Source organism: Microcaecilia unicolor, chromosome 4 (genome assembly GCF_901765095.1).
Source record: "Microcaecilia unicolor chromosome 4, aMicUni1.1, whole genome shotgun sequence".
Lineage (NCBI taxonomy): Eukaryota > Metazoa > Chordata > Amphibia > Gymnophiona > Siphonopidae > Microcaecilia > Microcaecilia unicolor.
The window spans coordinates 84,412,964-84,432,873 of record NC_044034.1 but is presented as its reverse complement, the minus strand read 5'-3'; the positions used below and the strand labels follow the sequence as shown (position 1 = coordinate 84,432,873).

Sequence of the window (19,910 nt, the reverse complement as noted above, 5' to 3'; positions counted from 1 at the left end):
AGAGTCAGCATTTAACAGCCAGAGTGGTCTCAGTACTTCAGTCTCTGGGCTGGGTCGTCAATTTGGCCAAAAGTCACCTGACCCCCTCGCAGTCTCTAGAATATTTGGGGGCCAGGTTCGACACAGCCTTGGGGTATGTGTACCTACCCGAGCAAAGGCGGTGCAAGCTTCAGAATCAGGTCCGTCTGCTCCTGAGGATGCCCCGCCCGCGAGCTTGGGACATTGTCCAGCTGCTTGGATCAATTACAGCCACCATGGAACTGGTGCCCTGGGCGAGAGCGCACCTGAGACCTCTACAATATGCTCTACTCCAAAGATGGTCTCCAGTATCTCAGGATTACCAATGCAGACTATCTTGGCTCCCTGCGGCCCGACTCAGTATGGAGTGGTGGCTCTCAGACAGCATGCTGCGGCAAGGAATGCTGCTGGCGCTCCCCGATTGGTGCCTAGTGGTGACAGATGCCAGCCTGAAAGGCTGGGGCGCACATTGCAAGGGGAAGCATGCCCAGGGTCTATGGACATCCGAGGAGTCGGAGTGGTCCATCAACCGCCTAGAGTTGAAAGCGGTGTTTCAGGCGTTTCTGGCTTTTCAAGTGACCCTGGAAGGATTGGCTGTCAGAGTGATGTCGGACAACACGACAGCAGTGGCCTACATAAATCGACAAGGCGGCACTCAGTGCAGAGCTCTAGCCGCGCAGGCCGAACAAATTTGCCACTGGGCCGAGCTGCATCTACAGTTTCTGGCGGCAGTTCGCATTGCAGGTCAGAGCAACATGCAAGCCGATTATCTAAGCAGGCATCAGATCGATCCAGCGGAGTGGGTACTTGCAGACGAAGTAATCCTGCAAATATGTGCCAAGTGGGGCAAGCCCGTGATGGATCTAATGGAGACAAGCATCAATGCCAATGTCCCGTGCTTTTTCAGCAGACGGAGAGATCCTCGCTCGGCGGGGTTGGATGCCTTGGCTCAACCCTGGCCTCCGGGCCTACTGTATGTGCTCCCTCCGTGGCCCTTGTTAGGGCGAGTGCTCCTGCGGATTCGGCTGCATCCAGGAGAAGTGGTTCTTGTCGCCCCGGATTGGCCCAGGAGGCCTTGGTATGCGGACCTCCGACAGATGCTCGTAGAGGATCCCCTTCAGTTACCTCTGGTTCCCAACCTGTTGTCACAGGGTCCGGTGACCATGGAGAATGCCGGCCGATTTGGTCTTATGGCCTGGCGATTGAGAGGGCGCAATTGAGAGACAAAGGCTATTCCAATAAAGTAATTACCACTCTCCTGCAAGTCCGCAAGCGTTCCACTTCCGTGGCTTATGCCAGGATTTGGTGCCAGTTTGAAGTCTGATGTGCTTCCAAAGAGATCACACCCCTGCGGGCTCCTGTCTCGCCGATTTTGGACTTTTTGCAGGATGGTGTACAAAAAGGCTTGGCCTATAATTCCCTGCGGGTGCAAGTGGCAGCGTTGGTCTCCCTGCGTGGCAAGGTTGAAGGCATGTCTTTAGCTGCTCATCCAGATGTGGCACGGTTTCTTAGAGGGGTGCTTCGGCTCCGTCCTCCCGTGCGTGCACCTTGTCCAGCTTGGAATGACTTAATTCCCTCCAGTTTCATGTTTTGGAGGATGAGTTTATGCCCTCTGGGAGGATGAGTTTATTCCCTCCAGTTATGTCTCAGTGGAGGATGAGTTTATGCCCTCTGGGAGGATGTTTCATTCCCTCCATTCTGAGTTAATGCCCTTTGTTGTAGGGCCATCGTTCGCTGTGAGGAAAGCTCATGTTATTCCCATTACGGTTTGTCATACTGCTTTGGAAGCTTCAAATACTGAAGAGAGACAGTGGAGCAAGCTGGTATGAGGCACTGAAAAAGTGTGCTCACTTTCTCCCTCTGCTGGTTGATGGACACAACCCATCTGTAATGGCTGCATCTGCTATGACTAAAGGAAAGAAAATTATCACGGTAAGAACCTAATTTTCCCATATTGCAGTGGTCAAAAACTGAACCAAATAAACTTGTAATACTGTTCTAAAATAATCAGAGATGTTTTTGACCAATGTTGTAAATGCAAACAGGGAAAAAAGGTTCTTTAGAGATTCCTCACCTGGGGCTCAAGTAGATGCTGGAATCTAGTGTAACCCCAAAATGTTTCACCTCCTATATGGTGTTTGCTGTTCTTTGGCCCTCAGTTTGACAACACATAATTGTACTAATGATCATAATCTCTCATAGAGATGGATGAAGCACTCTGAAAAGTGGGACATATAGACTACAATGACTTCAGGGCCACTAAACACATGCCCTTGGTATTCTAGAGGTTTCTGACACATGCTTTTAAGCAGGAAGCCACACAGCTTGAGCTTTTACTTACTAGCTTATCCTCCAGAGAAGTTTGAACAGTGGTGGTGTGTAATTTTGGGTTCCTTCACCAAATAAACTTATCTTCACAGGCTAAGGTGTAGGCTTATTGGATCAACCTGTAAACACAGCCATTGCATGTCATGATGTGGAGCAGTATAGTTCTCCGAGGGTTCATGCCTCAGAAATAGACAAAACAGCCCATCAGTGATTTACAAAAAAAAGAAAAAAAACATAAAAAACAAAAATTCACATAGTCACTAGCATGTAACAATCTGGCACAAAGATATAAACATCTATAGAGTTACATTTGCAATATCTGCATCTCCCAGTCAGTCTTCGCCCCAGACACCAGCTGGAAATGCGAAGTCTTAATTCACTGTTTAAATTTCCTAAAACATGATTCTTGACAAAGATACAAGGGAGTTCCAGAGACAATGGGTCTTCTCTGAGTGCCCTTTTTACCCCTTGGTCGTCTAGCAGTCCAACCAATTCTTTTACCAGCCTCTTGCTTCTAATGTACCTAAAAAAATTTTCATTATGTGTTTTTTGTCTCCAACGCAGTCTTTTCAGAATCTTCTTTGCTGCCTTCATCAGGGTTTTGCTTTTGACTTGCCATTCTTTATGCTGTTTTCTGTTATCTTTAGTTGGATCCTTCTGTTTTCTGAATGATGTTCTTGTAGCTCTAATAGCTTCCTTCACCTCACATTTTTACCATGCCAGCTGTCATTTAGCCTAATTCTACCTGGATTGTATCTGGTCTGGGCTTCCAGGATGGTATTTTTGAACAATATTCACACTCCTCTTAAGGTTGGGTTTTTTTGTTTTGTTTTGTTTTTATTTAACATTGTCCATTATTATTACATTGTTTAAGTCTTTCTGCTGAAATCCTTTCAAACTGGTGGTTGACTTTTTTGTTAAAACAATTGCCAGCATATGAGCAATCCACTTGCAGCCAGATTGTAGTTAGATGCCAAACTTGCTGTTTGCCCTTGCTCTCGATTTAGTTCGTGTGGTGTTTGCTTATGTTTGACATATTCTTGCTGTACACCACCTTGAGTGAATTCCTTCAAAAGGCGGCAAATAAATCCTAATAAATATACGACACTAATGATTTGGGTTATTTGGGGGCCATACACAAAGTAATTGTCCCATGTAGATATTCAACTCTTTACTGAGCTGCATTACGTACTATATATTCACAGGTGGTATTTATGTACTTTTCACTAACTTCGCCCCAGGAAATTGGTTATCAAAAATTCCCAAAATATGCGCTGACATAATATCAGAAATATGTAGAAGTAAATGCTTTATTTTTCACACAAATAACAACCGAGTGCAATGTGTGGTGATTTTGAGTGCATGGAATAAAGGGGTTGCAGTGAATTTGAGGGTAAGCAACTGGATTTGGTTATGTCTCAGTGGGTCAGGGCTACCATAGGGGGAGTTAGTGGGAGTGGGTGATTGGTATGTTGCAGGGGCTGTCCTTAGTGGAGTCTGTACAAGTGTGTACTTTGGGCCTGTGTTTGCATAGCTGAAAACATAATACAGCTAAATGGGATAGGATACAGGAGCCATGGCCCCACCCATATTTGCCTAGCAAAGCAGCGCTTAAAACTTCTCATCCATTCAGTAAAGTGCTATCTGTGTTCAGTGTGTTGGAAAGTTTGTTTTTGTTAATTGATTGCTCTTTGTTTAATAGGAAGACAAGCTTCTACTTGAGAGCCAGTTAATCCTGGCCACAGCAGAGCCCTTGTGTCTTGATCCATCTATATCTGTAACCTGCACTGCTAACCGACTTCTCTACAACAAACAGAAGATGAACACGCGCCCAATGAAAAGGTAAAGAGTAGCCTAATGGTTAGAGCAGCCCATTTCAAATCCCACTGTGGCTCCTTGTGAATTTGGGCAAGTCACTTAACTGTCCATTGCTTTTAAGCCCTCTGGGGACAGCAAAATATCTACTCTACTGGAATGTAATTTGCCTTGAGCTACCACTGAAAAAGGTATGAGCTTAATCCAAAAACTCCTTTCCTCCCTTATTCTATATGTTAGACATTTCTATTAAATCTACATGCAGTTCAGGGAAGACAGCTATACTTTCTGTTTTCAGTTTTCTGTTTCTACAGATTAGAACAGATGGAATTGAAATTTCAACTCCTTTTGTATCTTCTTGTGCAGAAAAAGAAATATGGGTTTGAGATCTGAAGGAAGTAGCTATGGGGGTGTACAGACATAACCTGCAAGTGAAATAAAATTAAAGAGCAAAAAATATATATATCTTAATCGTGAAAACCTGTGTTTTATTTGTGTATAGACATCCACACCAGAAAGCTATGAAAAGGAAAAATGCAAAAAATAATGTGAAAAAGGAAAAATACAAAAAAAATAGAAAATAATATGAAAAAACAAAGATGATCTGTCTGGGAACCATGTGTTTCCTGAGAGATTTCTGTGCTGACTTAACAGCACCTGGATAGAGCATTGAAATCCTGGCTGGGTTTGCACATGTTGCGCTCCACTTGAGTACTCACTCTAGGGAGCATTTCATCTTCACTGACTCTGCACTGGCAAAGCTGACGTATTAATATAAACTGATGTCCTGTGACACATTAAGTTTCCTGAGACATTTAGTTTTTTTGTATCACAAGACAGCAGTTTCCTTGCTCATACATGTCAGAAACAAGAGCAAAAATGTAACAAGACATATATTACATGAAGCAAAGATCCTGCACCTGCATTTATATAAGCACCATCTTGCTTTTCTGTTGTGTATTTTTGCATTGTTAATTAGGCCAAAAGGGATGGAAAGCCTTAAGGTTTGGAACTCATTCTGAAAGTATGCCCCCCTCCCCCCGATATTCAAAACCATTTAACTGGCCAGGAACGTCACCTGACTGGTTCAGTGGTACTTGGCTGGCCGTCTGTGAATTTTCAGCAGGACATAACTGGAAATTCACGGCTAGTGGATAGCCAGTTATATCGGGCATTATAACTGACTATCTGCCAATTTTCAGCTTGAGTTTGGCGGCTGTGTGCATACCTGTTATATCTTTAACCTGTTTGAACTTGACCGGCCAGCGTCGAATATCTTGGCCGGTTAAGTTCAAACCGGCCAAAAATAAACTGTATATTCAATGCCAGTCACCAGAAACTGCCTGGCATTGAATATCCAGCATTACCACAGTTAGCTGGGCTAACTCCTGAGGTCTGAATATTGGCCCCATAGTGTCCACTTTTGGGTTCTTTACATGTGCTGTTCTTAATGTGCATACCTCCATGCGTTGTAGGTGTCTGAAGAGATACTCCAGGTCCTCCCTGAACAGGCAGCAGGAAGTGGCTCATTTTACAACACCACCGCAGCTTAGACTGCTCGACTACATTCAGAAGAGGAAAGAGAGGAAACCCACCCAACCACAGTTTGACCTCAAAATATCAAAGGCAGGAAACGTAAGTACTCTTGATAAGCAAAGCTATCCACTTGGTTTCTTTTGATTGTGTACATTTTCTTTTTTTAAATACATGATCATTTTTCACATAAATATTTATATTTTACAGTGTGTCACAGTGTGGAAACAGAACCCTTGTTACTTAACTGCACCGTCAGAAGTGGATGTAAGTTTGATTGCTTCTTTTTATGTAAGGTGTATGTTAGTAACTTTGATGTGGTGTTCTGATTTTTGCCATTCCCAATACAAGAGGTGTTATCTGAATTTAAAAAATGAGTCCGTATTTGTTACATCTTTCCATTGGGCATTCAGCGATCACTGGACAGGTGGAGACTGGAGGGATAGTGTTTCTGGCAGGCTGAAGGTTTCAGTGTTGCTGTTTGATTAACCAAGGCCACTCAAGCATACTAGTGATATATTTGGCTCATTTTTGATTTTCCAAATGTTTCCCATGTTTTATGCATGTTTTTTTTAGTATTTTCATTTAAATGCACACATTGTATGTATACTGAAATATTTAATTGCATAAATCATTTGTGCACATACAAAAAACTTTTCAACACCCAGACACATAGAATGCATGCTAAGAAACATATAACCTCTAAAATACACATCGCTGTCAACAACATTTTGACTGATGCAACATGAATTTTAAATGCAATCATAGCCTGCTCATCATTGACCCGCAGGCACTTTGAAACTTTGGTAGAAGAAATGGAAGCCACTTATGACCATCTCATTATGCACTGCAATGTTCGGTGACTGAGCAGGGGAAAGGTTCTTACCATGTTTGTTGAGTGTCTCGATATTGTCAACATTTTGTCTCCAGGAGCTTGATCAGGACTGTCCACAGCTGGAAGACAAAAATGACTTAAATCTCATGTTCTTAACTCGCATCATTTCACATTTAAATACGTTAAATGTCAGCTTACAAGATAAAAGACAAACTGTTCTGAATTTGTATGAAGAATGGTTATCATTCTGCAAGAAGCTGAACTTTCCCAGGGAAATTTTTTTTTGACTGGAATTTGAGGCAGTTCCCAAGAGTCAAAGTACTCACCAATGTTGACCCTAGATACAAGAGCTTGGCACAGCAAGATCTGCTGTGATACATTGCACTGCTACAGGAAGAATTTGGGAGAAAATTTCTACAATGCCATGGACCCATTTCTGCCCGGAGAAGATTACAGAAAATAGTTTGGAACTACAGTACTTTGAGTTTCTTGGAATTGATTCATTGGAAATGGAGCAAGTTGATTTTTAAAGCTCAGAATTATGGCTTAAGAAATTTAATGAGCTGAGAGAGGTGTTGATGGAAAACAAAACAAATGTTTTAGATATCTGCTCTGATTATGAACCCATCTATCTTACATATACCGAAGAGAAAACATTGACCCAGACTTTATCTCCCACCTTACCTTCCTCTCTATCACCTATCTCTACCTACCCATCCATCCTATTACTACCCATCATTACTATATTATACTTAATTTCCTACATAACAAAATTCTGTGTTACCTATTACTATGTAAGCCGCATTGAGCCTGCTTTTAGTGGGAAAGTGCGGGATACAAATAAATAAATTATTGGTCTCAAATGCCAGCAAAATTCTCTGCAATGAGAAAAATTGCATTTGCTCTGCTGTCAGTTTTTAATACCACTTATCAGCAAGTTTTTTTTTTTTTTTTCAACAATAGAACACCTTGCATTCTATTTGTAATTAACTGACAGCTGAAAACTCTAAACTGGTTCTTAGAATCCAAATGACAAGTTACCAACTGGACATAGTTTGACAGTCTTCAAAAACAGGTTCACAAGGAAGCCACTTAGACTGATAAGAATGGTTGAAATTTAATAGAACTGCCATATTTTGTACATTTGTATTGATATGGTTAAAATTTTTAATCAATCTGGTATGTTTTGTACATTTGTATTGCGGTGGCATTAGTTCATTCATTGTAAATCTGGAAAAAAAATGGCACACAGTATATATACTATGTTATCAATCCCTGGTTTGGATTCTTTGCCCTTCTTTATTTGGTCATCTGGCTCTGCAGGGCAAGTCAGAACAGGAAAGGTTTTCAGCTACATTTTGCAATTTGTTCAGTTGTTGAATCCACTACAATGGCTCATTAGATTTGGGAGGATTAGTTTAACTCCTTCCCTGTCTGTGGAGTGTATGAGAGTCCCTTTGTCTCCAAAAGAAGGTTATGTTCCCTTTGGAGGAAAAGGCTCAATATCTCACTCCCAGTTTTCCAGATCTTTCTTTTTTCTTTTTTATTTTTTTTTGTGTACCCCAAGCATCATTCTCCTTCATGCTCCAGAGCTGCAGCTCTGTACTTCGGGTATGCGCACACATGCACCTTGCATTTCGTTTTTCTCTTTGGTTGATCTCTGTGCATTCAGTGTCGTGATACCTCTTCCTTTTGGAGGGTCTTTTTGCACCTGTGCAAATGACAACTCATATGTGTCTCCTGAAGGATAGGAGCAGGAGATGTCCTTCTAACTTTGTGTTCAGACATGAGCCTTGTAGCTTGCGGGGATGTCCTTGTCCAGGACTGCAGAAGAGGAAACAGTGGGGGGCTCAGTGATGCCTTAATTAGACTAGGGACAAAGTCAGTCCTCTAATTCTCTGGCAGTTTTAGACAACAGCCTAGGGTAAATCAGTAGAGGTGAAAACAAACTATAAAACTCCACTAGCTGAAGGAAACATGCCAGGGAGCCCTTTTAGACCTTATGGCCAAGGTACTTTTCCCAGTATCTCCCTATAGCTCACACAGCCAGCACTGTCTTGGCACTCTAAAAATAAGAATTGGCAGAAGTATCCATTGCCATGCTAGGGGTTGGATGGGGCATCTCCTTGAGTGGATCTCAAGTTAACCTGGTGAAACTGCATGAGGAGCAGGTTCTTTGATCAAGGAGGAGGATGCAAACAAAAGATCTGCCTTCATTTTCCTCTTGGTCAGAGTCCTTTTAACTTGGAAGACCCCTCTATGATGTCTTCTGAGTTTGAAGTGTCTGTGGTTCAGCTTTATAGAGGATACAGTATTTGCGCTTCTGGTTTCCATTCTTTTAATCTGTTTCTTCCTTAGCAGAGGTTGGATGAAGAAGCCAAGTCTGATTCTGACTTGTTTTGAGGGCATTGATCAGAAGAGTTCCACTGAGTAGTCTCTGATAGGGTATTTTCCTCTCCTGAGTGCCTGCTTTGAATGCTCCTTTTCTTCTTGGAACCTGAATTTAGTCCTGAGGGCTCTGACTTCCTTTCCTCTTAGAAGTTATAGGGTACCATTTCCATGTTTTCCTTTATAGTATCCTTCTGTTGCTTAATTTAAACTCATCCCTTCAGGGCAGGAACCCATTATTCTCAGGTTGAGCGTAGGTTTTTTGAATTTGGATAGGCCACTTTGGCTATGAATGGGTTCTGAAAATGATGCAGCTGTTTCTAATGCATCAATTTACAGAGGAGTCAAAGAGGTTATGGCTCTGGCCCAAGGCATGTACCAGAGAGCATATGAGCCCATTGATGAGGATGCAGGAGTCCTCGTAGTCAGAGTTCAGCTCCTTTAAGGAGACAGTGGCAGGATAGAGGTCATGTCTCCATTGTGTTTCTATTATAATCACTTGTTCTTGGAGGCTTAAATTAGGCAAGTCTCAGCCTTGAGCACAGGAGCCCTGAGAACAGTTATGGCTTCCTTCTTATCTTGTCTAGGTGGAGTTTGAGTACATCCCACTTATCTGGACTAGTCTGGCATGATTGAAGGTGAAATTTCAACTCGTCTGATAATCAGCACCCACCCAAGAAAGCTGTGGCAACTGAGAATTCATAGATTGACAAGGGTTTTTTTGTTTTGGTTTTTTTTACTAATCTTAATCTTGTATCTGGTTCAGTTTCAGTGATTATTTTGAAAGCTCAAACAAAACAATTTTTGTTATCTTCAATGGTGTTTTCAACCTGGGTTTTTAGCTTTGGTATATGTATACTGAATTGCGGAGGGTAGCACCATATGCTGGCAGGGTTACATAACCAACTTGTCTGGACTGGTCTGACAGGTCTTAAGGAAAGGAAATTTAATAAGTAAATGTAAATTTCATTGTAGTTTCCTTGACAAAAAAAAAAATCTAATTCTTGCATACCTTTTGTGACAGCTGTGGAAAAAAAAAAGACCCTTGTGTCTAAAGCTGCATTTTCTTTTCTACTCAGTTGGTTTCATGGCCAGGTGAATATAAGCTTTGCTGAATGTATGTGGAAGAATTCCTCAGAATACAGATATAGCATGTGTAAAATTGGTAGGGTACCTCATCTGTCATTTTTGTCCTGTACATTTGATTCCAAACTTACTTTTCTTCTTTAGGTAGAAAAATATGCCAAAGTGGAAAAATCTATCAAACTCGATGATTCACAGCCACCTGTCTGGCCAGCTGATGTGAGTAACTTAGTAATGAGTGTAAATTAGTTTTAATCTCAGTTTAGGCATGCCCTTCCTTTCTAGTTTAGGACTTCATGTAATTGACAATACTTTAAAGGCACCTTAACCTCTTTTGTTTTCTTGGATTTTTTGGATGGCAGAGGATGGCATGGGAAAGAGGAAGTAGATTAAAAATCAAAATAAGCAGCAATGTAGTATCAGCAGTTACCTTCTCAGGTCATACTATAAGGTTTAGCTAGTTCATGTTAAGTTGGGACATGGGGAAGAAACCGGGGTGTGAGGCTTGTAGATTGATGTCCACTGCCTGCTATTTTGAATTGTATTATTTGTTGGGATTTATTAACTGCCTTCATGAAGAGATTCACCCAAGGTGGTGTACAGGAGGTACAGATTAACATAAAACTTAGTTTTGCTAACAGCACAATAGTAAAATGACCAAGCATAAACACACACACAATAAATGAGGTAAACTTGAAAACAGCAAATTGAAATGTAATAATAGAACTACCACAAAACAGTATCAAAAATATACACATTTAACAGAACTGGAATTCAAATACCAGAGAAATAATGCAATATTAGCATTATACTAATTATACACCTAATAAGCATGCATCAGAACATTCAACTGACATAGATAAGAAGCTAAAGATTTTCTACAATATGGCTTACTGTATAGCTGAGGGACCAAGTGTAGATATATGATGGGAGCAAGATGTGTGGTACAGAGTCAGTTGGGATAAATAGATGGTTGGCTAAACTGAAGGCAAGTTCTTTGTAGCAGTTTATCAAGAAATGAACTGATGTAAGTTAGTGTGTGGAGCAAGCTAATCCAGGTGAAGGATGAGCATTTAGTTCTCCTTTCTAAACCTTAGCTCAAGGGGGATTACATTTGAGGTACAGTAGGTATTTTTCTGTCCCTGGAGGGCTCACAGTTTGAGAACAAAAAAATCAGACAGCCGAAATGGGATTTGAACTAGATCTCCAGGTTCTTAACCCACTGCTTTAACCATTAGGCTACTCCTATGCTTTGCATGTATACTTATGTGGTGCTGCCACACAGACGTCCATGTCCCTTATTTTTTCCCTGTTCATAATTTGGATGTTCCCATTTGTAAAATGGATGTTCATGTTGGACATCTACAGCACATGTATGTCTGTTTCTCATGTATTTTAGAACAGGCTGAATGTCTTCTGGTCCTGTTCTAAAATACAGGAAAATGGATGTCTATATATGACATACAGACTTGGATGGCCATATTCTGAGTTGGATATCCTTTCTAAAATGCTACTCCACTCTTCCTATTTGTAATTTTGCATTGTCTGCAATCAGTTTCTCCTCTTCAAAGTGTTCTGACATTGAATCTTGCAGAAATAATTTTGTTATTCTCCCATTAGTAACTGTATACTGTACTGACAAAAAAAATACTTATTTGAAGTTGGCTCACACCTGTTTTTTTTTTTCATGTAGCTCAAAGTGAGTTACGTTCAGGTACAGTAGCTGCTCCCCTGTTCCCAGAGGGTACATTCTGTTTGTACCTGAGGCATTGGAGGGTTAAGTGACTTGTCCAAGATCACAGGGTGCAGCAGTAAGATTTGAAGTGGGCTTCCCTGGTTGTCAGCCCTGTACTCTAACCACTAGGCTATAAGCAAATAGCAGTATTTACACATTGAAGGCTATATGTGAAAATGACAATTCATGAAATCTGTCTTTTTACACATGCCTGGGATGCACAGATTTGAAGGGGGTGTAGTTTGAGCTCGGCAAAAAATTATATGTGTATTTTTAGTTTTACAGTGGGAACATACATATAAGTAAAAAGATTTCCCTATCAGCATTTGTACCCATTCTGAATCAAGCACAACTGTTGTAACTTGCAAAGCTGCAAGTGGTGTATGGCTGTGCAGACAAGTCCGTAGGTAATTCAGTAGTCTTTAACATGCTAGGCAACGCAATACCAAAGCTGAGGGTTGCATATGACACATGTCTTGAGTGGGTTAAAAAGGTCAGACATAAGGACTGTTGTAATAGTAACATAGTAGATGACGGCAGAAAAAGACCTGCACGGTCCATCCAGTCTGCCCAACAAGATAAACTCATATGTGCTACTTTTTGTGTATACCTTACCTTGATTTGTACCTGTCCTTTTCAGGGCACAGACCGTATAAGTCTGCCCAGCACCATCCCCGCCTCCCACCACTGGCTCTGCCATAAAGTTGGGTACAGTAGGTTTTTGGTAGGTTTTGGAGGGCTCATCATAAAATATAAGGGGGTAACGGTGAGATGCGTACATGGGACCTTTTATATGAAGTCCACTGCCGTACCACTTAGGGTGCCCCTCTGCTCTGCTGTTTTACTTATGGGCCAATGCACACAGCCTACCATGCTAGGAACGTCAGATTTTGACTGGTTCTGTCCAGTTTAGCATGCATGTTATTTAGCGAGTAATGCACAAAGGGGTTCTGTGTCCTTCTTACTGATTGCAATAGCAGGCAGCGATAACCCTTTGCAACTGTATTACAACAAGCTGATTAGTATTAAAATGAGCATTCTGAGTGATGCATAGCCTTTTCCAAGCGATACACAACTAGGAGCGCCTACCTTTTAACGTGCAAACTTTTCTGTGAGGTCTGGAGCTGTCGTTGTGTGAGGGCAACTTCTAGGAGAAGCGGTCTGCTTGCGTTTCTCAATAGCAAAGCTTGTCTGAGAGCAGAGAACAGCTTAGAGGGGCAGAGAAACAAGCTAGAGGGGGGCTTTCAGCAAGGAGGAGATTTTATTTTAATTTCAGATTGCTCTGATGCTGGCTCCACCTTCCTCCTACAGCTTACTTGCCTTCCCTCAGGGTGCCCCTGATGATTTCGCTTGGAAATCTCCTTCTTGCTGAAAGCCCCCTTCAGCTAACAAAGGGGCTTACCCCAGCCGATTGGCTGCCTGCTCGTTTCTCCACCCTCCCAGCTGACATAGGGGCAGACAGCCAATCGGCTGGAGGAAAGCCCCTATGATGCCAGTGGTGGGGGGGGGGGACTTTCAAGGAGGAGATTACCAAGCGAAAATCATGGGGAGGGGGCGCAGCCTGACAGCAGGCAAGTAAACTGCAGGAAGAAGGTGGAGCCAGAATCAGAGCACTGTGGTGGAAAGGCGACAGGGGGATAGTGGAGCCAGCAAGTACTGCAGGAGAAAGGAAAGAGCACAGCAGCGGAATTGGATTTCTGGCCATGCGCAGAACATGGACACTTACTGAGAGACAGCTCTGCGCATGTGCTAGGCACTTTCCCTATCCAGCTGCTTGCTAAATTTATTTGAAGAGATTGATATAAATTTAGCAAGCAGCTGTATAGGGAATGTACCTAGCATTTGCATGCGATTTCCTTTGAACATTGCTCACCATTTCAAAATCAGAAACTACTACTGTGGATCTAAATAGACATGGTTTTTAATGAGGACTTTTGATCATTGACCTTTAAGAATGCTGGCCCTCCATACATCCTGATAGCATGTTTTTGTGGGGTTTTTTTCTTTGGACGTTTTTCACACCATTTTCAAAAAAAAAATAGATGCACTGAGCATAGCAACGTCTAACAAATGGGCCATTTTCAAAACAAAAAGATATTTGAAAATGGCCATGGTCACTACTGGATTTTTGGATGCTTTTTGCAAAACATCCAAAATTGGATTTAGATGTTATATTGAAAATGCTTCTCTAAATAGACTAGCTCCCGAGCTCCTTCAAAATTCGATCTGTTTGTATTTGGCACCTAGATCTTTACATTTTTCTCAAGAGGTTAGATTAAAAATCCCTTTTATCTTTGATAGTTGGAAATCTACTACTAGATTGAGATCTTTGGTAGAGGTACAGATATATAGAGCAAATTACCACATGAAATTTGAGAAATCACCTTATATAATGTATATAGGAGACCTGTTAAAACATACTTATATGGGCAATATTTGACAAGTACTAGCAGGTTATATTTTTAATGTTTTTATATGCAAATGGGTTTTGTCCTTTTACATTTAAATCTGTAATCCACCTTGAGCTGTTTGGTCAGTTAAGCAGAGTAGAAATGTCCACATTAGATTAGGTTTATTTTACTGTTGCAGGTCTGGATCTCCTCTCTCTATTGCTACCTCATCCTTCCTGTTAATACTCTGTTCTGAGCCTCCCCTTTCTTATCAACCTTTCTCCTAATAGTTTCTTCTTTCTCTCTCCACATCAGTCCTGCTTGTGCTCCTTTCTGGATCCCCTCTTCTCCCTCTGCATCAGACTTTTTTCTGATGCTTTGTTTCAAATCCTTTTTTTTTTTCTCTCACTATACCTGCTGTTATCCTGTTAAACTCCAGTTTCCTTTTTGGCATAGACCTTTCCTCTGCTGTGGAGATACTAAGCAACTTTGCTTAATTTCTTAGGTGCAATGTTCCAATTATATATTGAAAGGACACTGATAATGAGATGTTCTCTACTTCATAGATTAAAAAAGGTTTTGTCTTCTCTTCTATGCTTGACCTGTAGGATATGAAAGAAGATTACACGTTTGAAAGTGAAGGTGGTGCTCTGTTTCAGAAAGCAAAACTGTCCGTTTTCCAGTCCGTGGGCAATCCTTTATATTATGGCAAAATGCAGATATTTAGAGGCGATGAAGAAAATGACTGCATACTCTCAGCCCCTCAGTAAGTTAGAAGCTTTATTTCTGAGGATTCATGCAGCTTGTCACCAAGGACTGATAAACTGAGCCTAAATCCTACTCTGTCTTCATTTCTCAGCTTTCTAAAGAGTTTCCCCTTAAGATGTATGATAAAACAAGAAACAACACTGCCTGAATGGCTTTTAGTTAATACTTTTTATATTCTTTAGCTAGTGGTTATAAGTCTTAGAATTCTTCCTCAATATGTTCAATCCTGGACTACTTTATTTTGAATTTCAAGTTGCTTTATGTTAGATTTGAATGATTTTAAAGGTGTGTTCCTCTCATTGATGGTTTCTGTTTCTGTCTGTCTTAACAAAGAGAACAACATGCAAGAGAGTAGTCCTTAGCTTTGTGGTTCTTTTTTTATTATTATTATTATTTATTTATTTATTCATTTAATCAATATTTACAAGAAACATCTTGCTTAGGAAAGTGTCAGTTAACTAGGAACTATTACATAAGGAAATTACACAAGAAAGAGCAAATAAATCTTTACGCTTTCAAAATTATAAGACACTCAAGTCCATAATTGGAGATCCAAGATTTCAGGTAATCTAAGGGGAGAATTATACTAAAGGAACAAGTTATAAGGCAAATCCTTCTCTGCTAAGAAATTATACAAGCTTTGTGGTTCTAAATGACTTATTTGTCTTTGTTCATTTGTATTTTATGTGGTGTGTTATATATATATATATATATATATATATATATATATATATATATATATATATATAGGATTTGATATACTGCCTTCTGTGGTACAGCCAAAGTGGTTTATATTTGTTATATGCAAGTGCTTTCTCTGTTCCTAGTGGGCTCTTAATGTTAGTTTTTGTACCTAGTACATTTTATGAGATCTTACAGTATATACATTTTACTACATAAAATTAAATGTGATGGAAAATAGTGTGCTTAGGAGACACGTTTTTTTAGTTGCCTAAAAACATTAGAAAAATGAATGTATCAATTTTAATTTTTTAATGTTGTTATTTTCATAATAGGTTCCTGATTGGATCAAAGAACGATATTGAAAGGTGAGTACTCTAATATAAGAATAGCCATACTGGGTCAGACCAATGGTCCATCTAGCCCAATATCCTGTTTCCAACAGTGGCTAGTCCAGCTCACAAGTACCTGGCAGAAACCCAAATAGTAGTAAGATTCCATGCTACCAATCCCAGGGCAAGCAGTGGCTTCCTCATGTTTGTCTTAATAGCAGACTATGGACTTTTCCTCCAGAAATCTTGTCCAAACGTTTTTTAAACCCAAATACGCTAACCCTGTTACTGTATCCTCTGGCAACATGTTCCAGAGCTTCACTGAGTAAAAAAATATTTACTCCTATTTTTCTTTTAAAAGTATTTGAATCAATTGTACAAAAAGATTGACAACCTGAAAGATCTACTACGTTTCTATGAAACTTCTGCCCAGAGAAAAGGTGAGGTAATCACTAACTTGACTCAAGCATTAGAACGACAGAAGGACAGGACAGAGTTGATGAGAACATTTACACACTGGCGATTGGAGAATGCAGATACCAGACAAGAGGCCTATATAAATAACTTGGCAGTTAACATTACACCATGGCTCTGAAGCAGAAAGTTTGGAGAGCTTGGCACTCTGTTGTTAAATCTAGCTGGAAAAGCAGAGCAGAGGAAGCTTGTCGTGCTCGTGCTCAAGAAGTCTGCATACAACTTTATAATGATTATGAAGCAAGGACATCAGAGTTAAACCGTGCTTTAGAAGAGATGAGAGCAGAGATTGCATAGTGAGAGAGAGCAATTTGAAGGCTCCATGAAGAAAGCATTTATGTGTGGTGTGTGCGCTTTACATATGGAAGCAATGAATGTGTTTCAAGGTAGAGAAAGTAGCACAGATCATGATCATTCACATAGAAGGAAGGAATCTGGTCCTAGTTCCTCAGTTCCTTTCCAGTCACAAGCAACTACCTCTGTTCCTTTAAACTCTGATGCTCCCACTCCTCAAATGACAGGTCTTACTTCAGAGCCATTTTTCTCTTCTACATTTTGTCCTACAACATCTTCAGAGTCCAAAGCAGATGAACTAATGACTTCAGTTACAGCCTCTACTCCAATTGCAGGATCAAGTAGTACATCAGCTCAACACATGCCTTTGACTAGGGTTGTAACATCAGCTCAACAGAACGCAGGAAAAACAATAACAGCCCGGATCACAGGAAGATCAGATGTGGGGCAAAGAGTTAGTAGAATTGGTAGTACTTTAAATACAATGGCAGTTTCACCACCAATGAGTTCAGTGGTTGTAGAAAAGCATCATCCAGTCACTCAGCAAACAATATCTCAAGCAACTGCAGCAAAATATCCCAGATCTATAATGATAACATCGGTCAACGGGAGAATTTCGGTTCCAAGTGGAAGAAGTCAAAATGTGCACAGTGTTCAGTCCTTAAAAGTTGTTGACTAAATTATTATTTTAGACATTTGCTTTCTTCACTCTGAAATATTCTACCAAGAGTTTTATAAATACAAATATTTTACCATTTGAAAAAAAAAAGTATTTTCATGTAACTTCATTGAGTGTCTTTGTACTTTTTGGAAGAGTAAAAAATTGATTCACTTCTACTCGTTCTTAATCGATGGGAAGGAATGGACTAATATTAATAATAACATTTTCCTTTTTGAAGTGTAAAATGTGTACAGTGAGGTTCTGGTCAGAAGAGAGGATAAAACAGTTCCCTACAAAACTCCCTAGAGCAGGAGTGGGCAATCTTAGTCTTCAAGAGCTGCAACCCAGTCAAGTTTTGAGGATTTCTCCAATGAATATGCTTGCGATCTGTTTACATACAGTGAAGGCAGTTCTAGTTCTCTCCCCTCGCGTTTACCTCAAAAATCCCTTTCTCTATACAGGGCCCTGCAGAACTCTCTGTCGCGGCCCACCATTATGGAAGCAAGAAGTTACGTCAGAAAGGAGCGGGCTGCGGTAGAGAGGTTTCGGTCAGCAGCAGGCAAGCCAGGGCCCTGTACAGATAAAGGGACTTTTGAGGTAAACGGGGGAGGGGGAGTGCTGGACTCAGGGACAGAGGGGGGAGAGAGATGTCTAACATGGAGAGGAAGTACTAGGCACCCTAACTGCACTGGGCCCTCAGGCACTGCCTAGTTGCCCAAATGGTTAGTCCACCCTGTGCAGATGATATTTTATTATATGCTTCTGTTGCTTGGGGGGTTGATTCTTAATGACCAGCTCTCTGGTAGTTTTGGTGCTGTTGTTTCTTGGCTAGTCTGTCGTGGTCTGATCGTACATTGTCATAAAACTAAGGCCCTCTTTGTGACACAAGATGAGACTTTTGTGTCTTCTCCTGTTCGCATATCTGACATGAATATTTCTCTGTGTGTGGTATTCCGGTATCTTGGTGTTCTGTTAGATACATAATTGACTTTTTGTCCATATGTTACCACTGTAACTGGGTATGTTTTCCAGAAGCTGAAGGTGCTTAGATGCTCACGTCTTAGCTTAGCAGAATCCAATTTCCATATTTATGCTCTGTGTGGATTATGGGAACCTAGTGTTGCATGGCTTGCCTGCTTGTACTCATAACTCTTTTGCAGCTGGTTTTGCATGCAGCTAAATGGCTTATATTGAATATGGCTCACCTGAGACCATTTCACCCCAGCTCTGATATGACTTCACTGCTTGCACATTGGGCAACACCTTTCTGGAGTTCATAAGGTGCATTATATATAGACAGCATTTCAAGACATGCTTGGAAGCTCATAATAAGACTTTTAGTTTGCTATACACTTGGCAAGTTCCATTACGTAGCTTCCCACTGTTCCATAACCTGTGTGGGATAGTTATACAGTGGTGGAAATAAGTATTTGATCCCTTGCTGATTTTGTAAGTTTGCCCACTGACAAAGACATGAGCAGCACATAATTGAAGGGTAGGTTATTGGTAACAGTGAGAGATAGCACATCACAAATTAAATCCGGAAAATCACATTGTGGAAAGTATATGAATTTATTTGCATTCTGTAGAGGGAAATAAGTATTTAATCCCTCTGGCAAACAAGACCTAATACTTGGTGGCAAAACCCTTGTTGGCAAGCACAGCGGTCAGACGTCTTCTGTAGTTGATGATGAGGTTTGCACACATGTCAGGAGGAATTTTGGTCCACTCCTCTTTGCAGATCATCTCTAAATCATTAAGAGTTCTGGGCTGTCGCTTGGCAACTCGCAGCTTCAGCTCCCTCCATAAGTTTTCAATGGGATTAAGGTCTGGTGACTGGCTAGGCCACTCCATGACCCTAATGTGCTTCTTCCTGAGCCACTCCTTTGTTGCCTTGGCTGTATGTTTTGGGTCATTGTCGTGCTGGAAGACCCAGCCACGACCCATTTTTAAGGCCCTGGCGGAGGGAAGGAGGTTGTCACTCAGAATTGTACGGTAATTTTGGCTCATAGACGCCGAAATATTAGGTCTGTTTTGAAGACCTGGGCTCGTTTAGACCTTTTTTGTCAGGAGCCACATAGCACGCCTTGAACTTGAACTTGTGTAACTCTGTAATTTGTCTCCAGGTATTGCCTTTTAATAACGAATTTTTTTTTTTTTTTTTTTTTTTTTTTTTTTTTTTAAAGGGGGGTTTTGTTTGATTATGTGTTTACTTTTGCATTCTATGTAAGGCTAAATCTTTAATAAAAATATAATTTAAAAAAAAAAAGAATTGTACGGTACATGGCCCCATCCATTCTCCCATTGATGCGGTGAAGTAGTCCTGTGCCCTTAGCAGAGAAACACCCCCAAAACATAACATTTCCACCTCCATGCTTGACAGTGGGGACGGTGTTCTTTGGGTCATAGGCAGCATTTCTCTTCCTCCAAACACGGCGAGTTGAGTTCATGCCAAAGAGCTCAATTTTTGTCTCATCTGACCACAGCACCTTCTCCCAATCACTCTCGGCATCATCCAGGTGTTCACTGGCAAACTTCAGACGGGCCGTCACATGTGCCTTCCGGAGCAGGGGGA

General features: G+C 40.9%; 1 protein-coding gene across 10 annotated transcripts in view; it reads left to right on the top strand.

Annotated features, from left to right (window-relative positions):
- The window catches only part of SUPT20H (SPT20 homolog, SAGA complex component), a 167,924-nt gene that overhangs the window by 82,352 nt on the left and 65,662 nt on the right, over positions 1–19,910 (top strand). For all 10 annotated transcript variants that reach the window (XM_030200390.1, XM_030200392.1, XM_030200395.1 and 7 more), the window contains exons 10-15: positions 4,049–4,188; positions 5,637–5,796; positions 5,905–5,961; positions 10,148–10,219; positions 14,734–14,891; positions 15,910–15,942. In XM_030200390.1, coding sequence (XP_030056250.1) covers positions 4,049–4,188; positions 5,637–5,796; positions 5,905–5,961; positions 10,148–10,219; positions 14,734–14,891; positions 15,910–15,942 — 620 coding nt within the window. The remainder of the gene's footprint in view (positions 1–4,048; positions 4,189–5,636; positions 5,797–5,904; positions 5,962–10,147; positions 10,220–14,733; positions 14,892–15,909; positions 15,943–19,910) is intronic.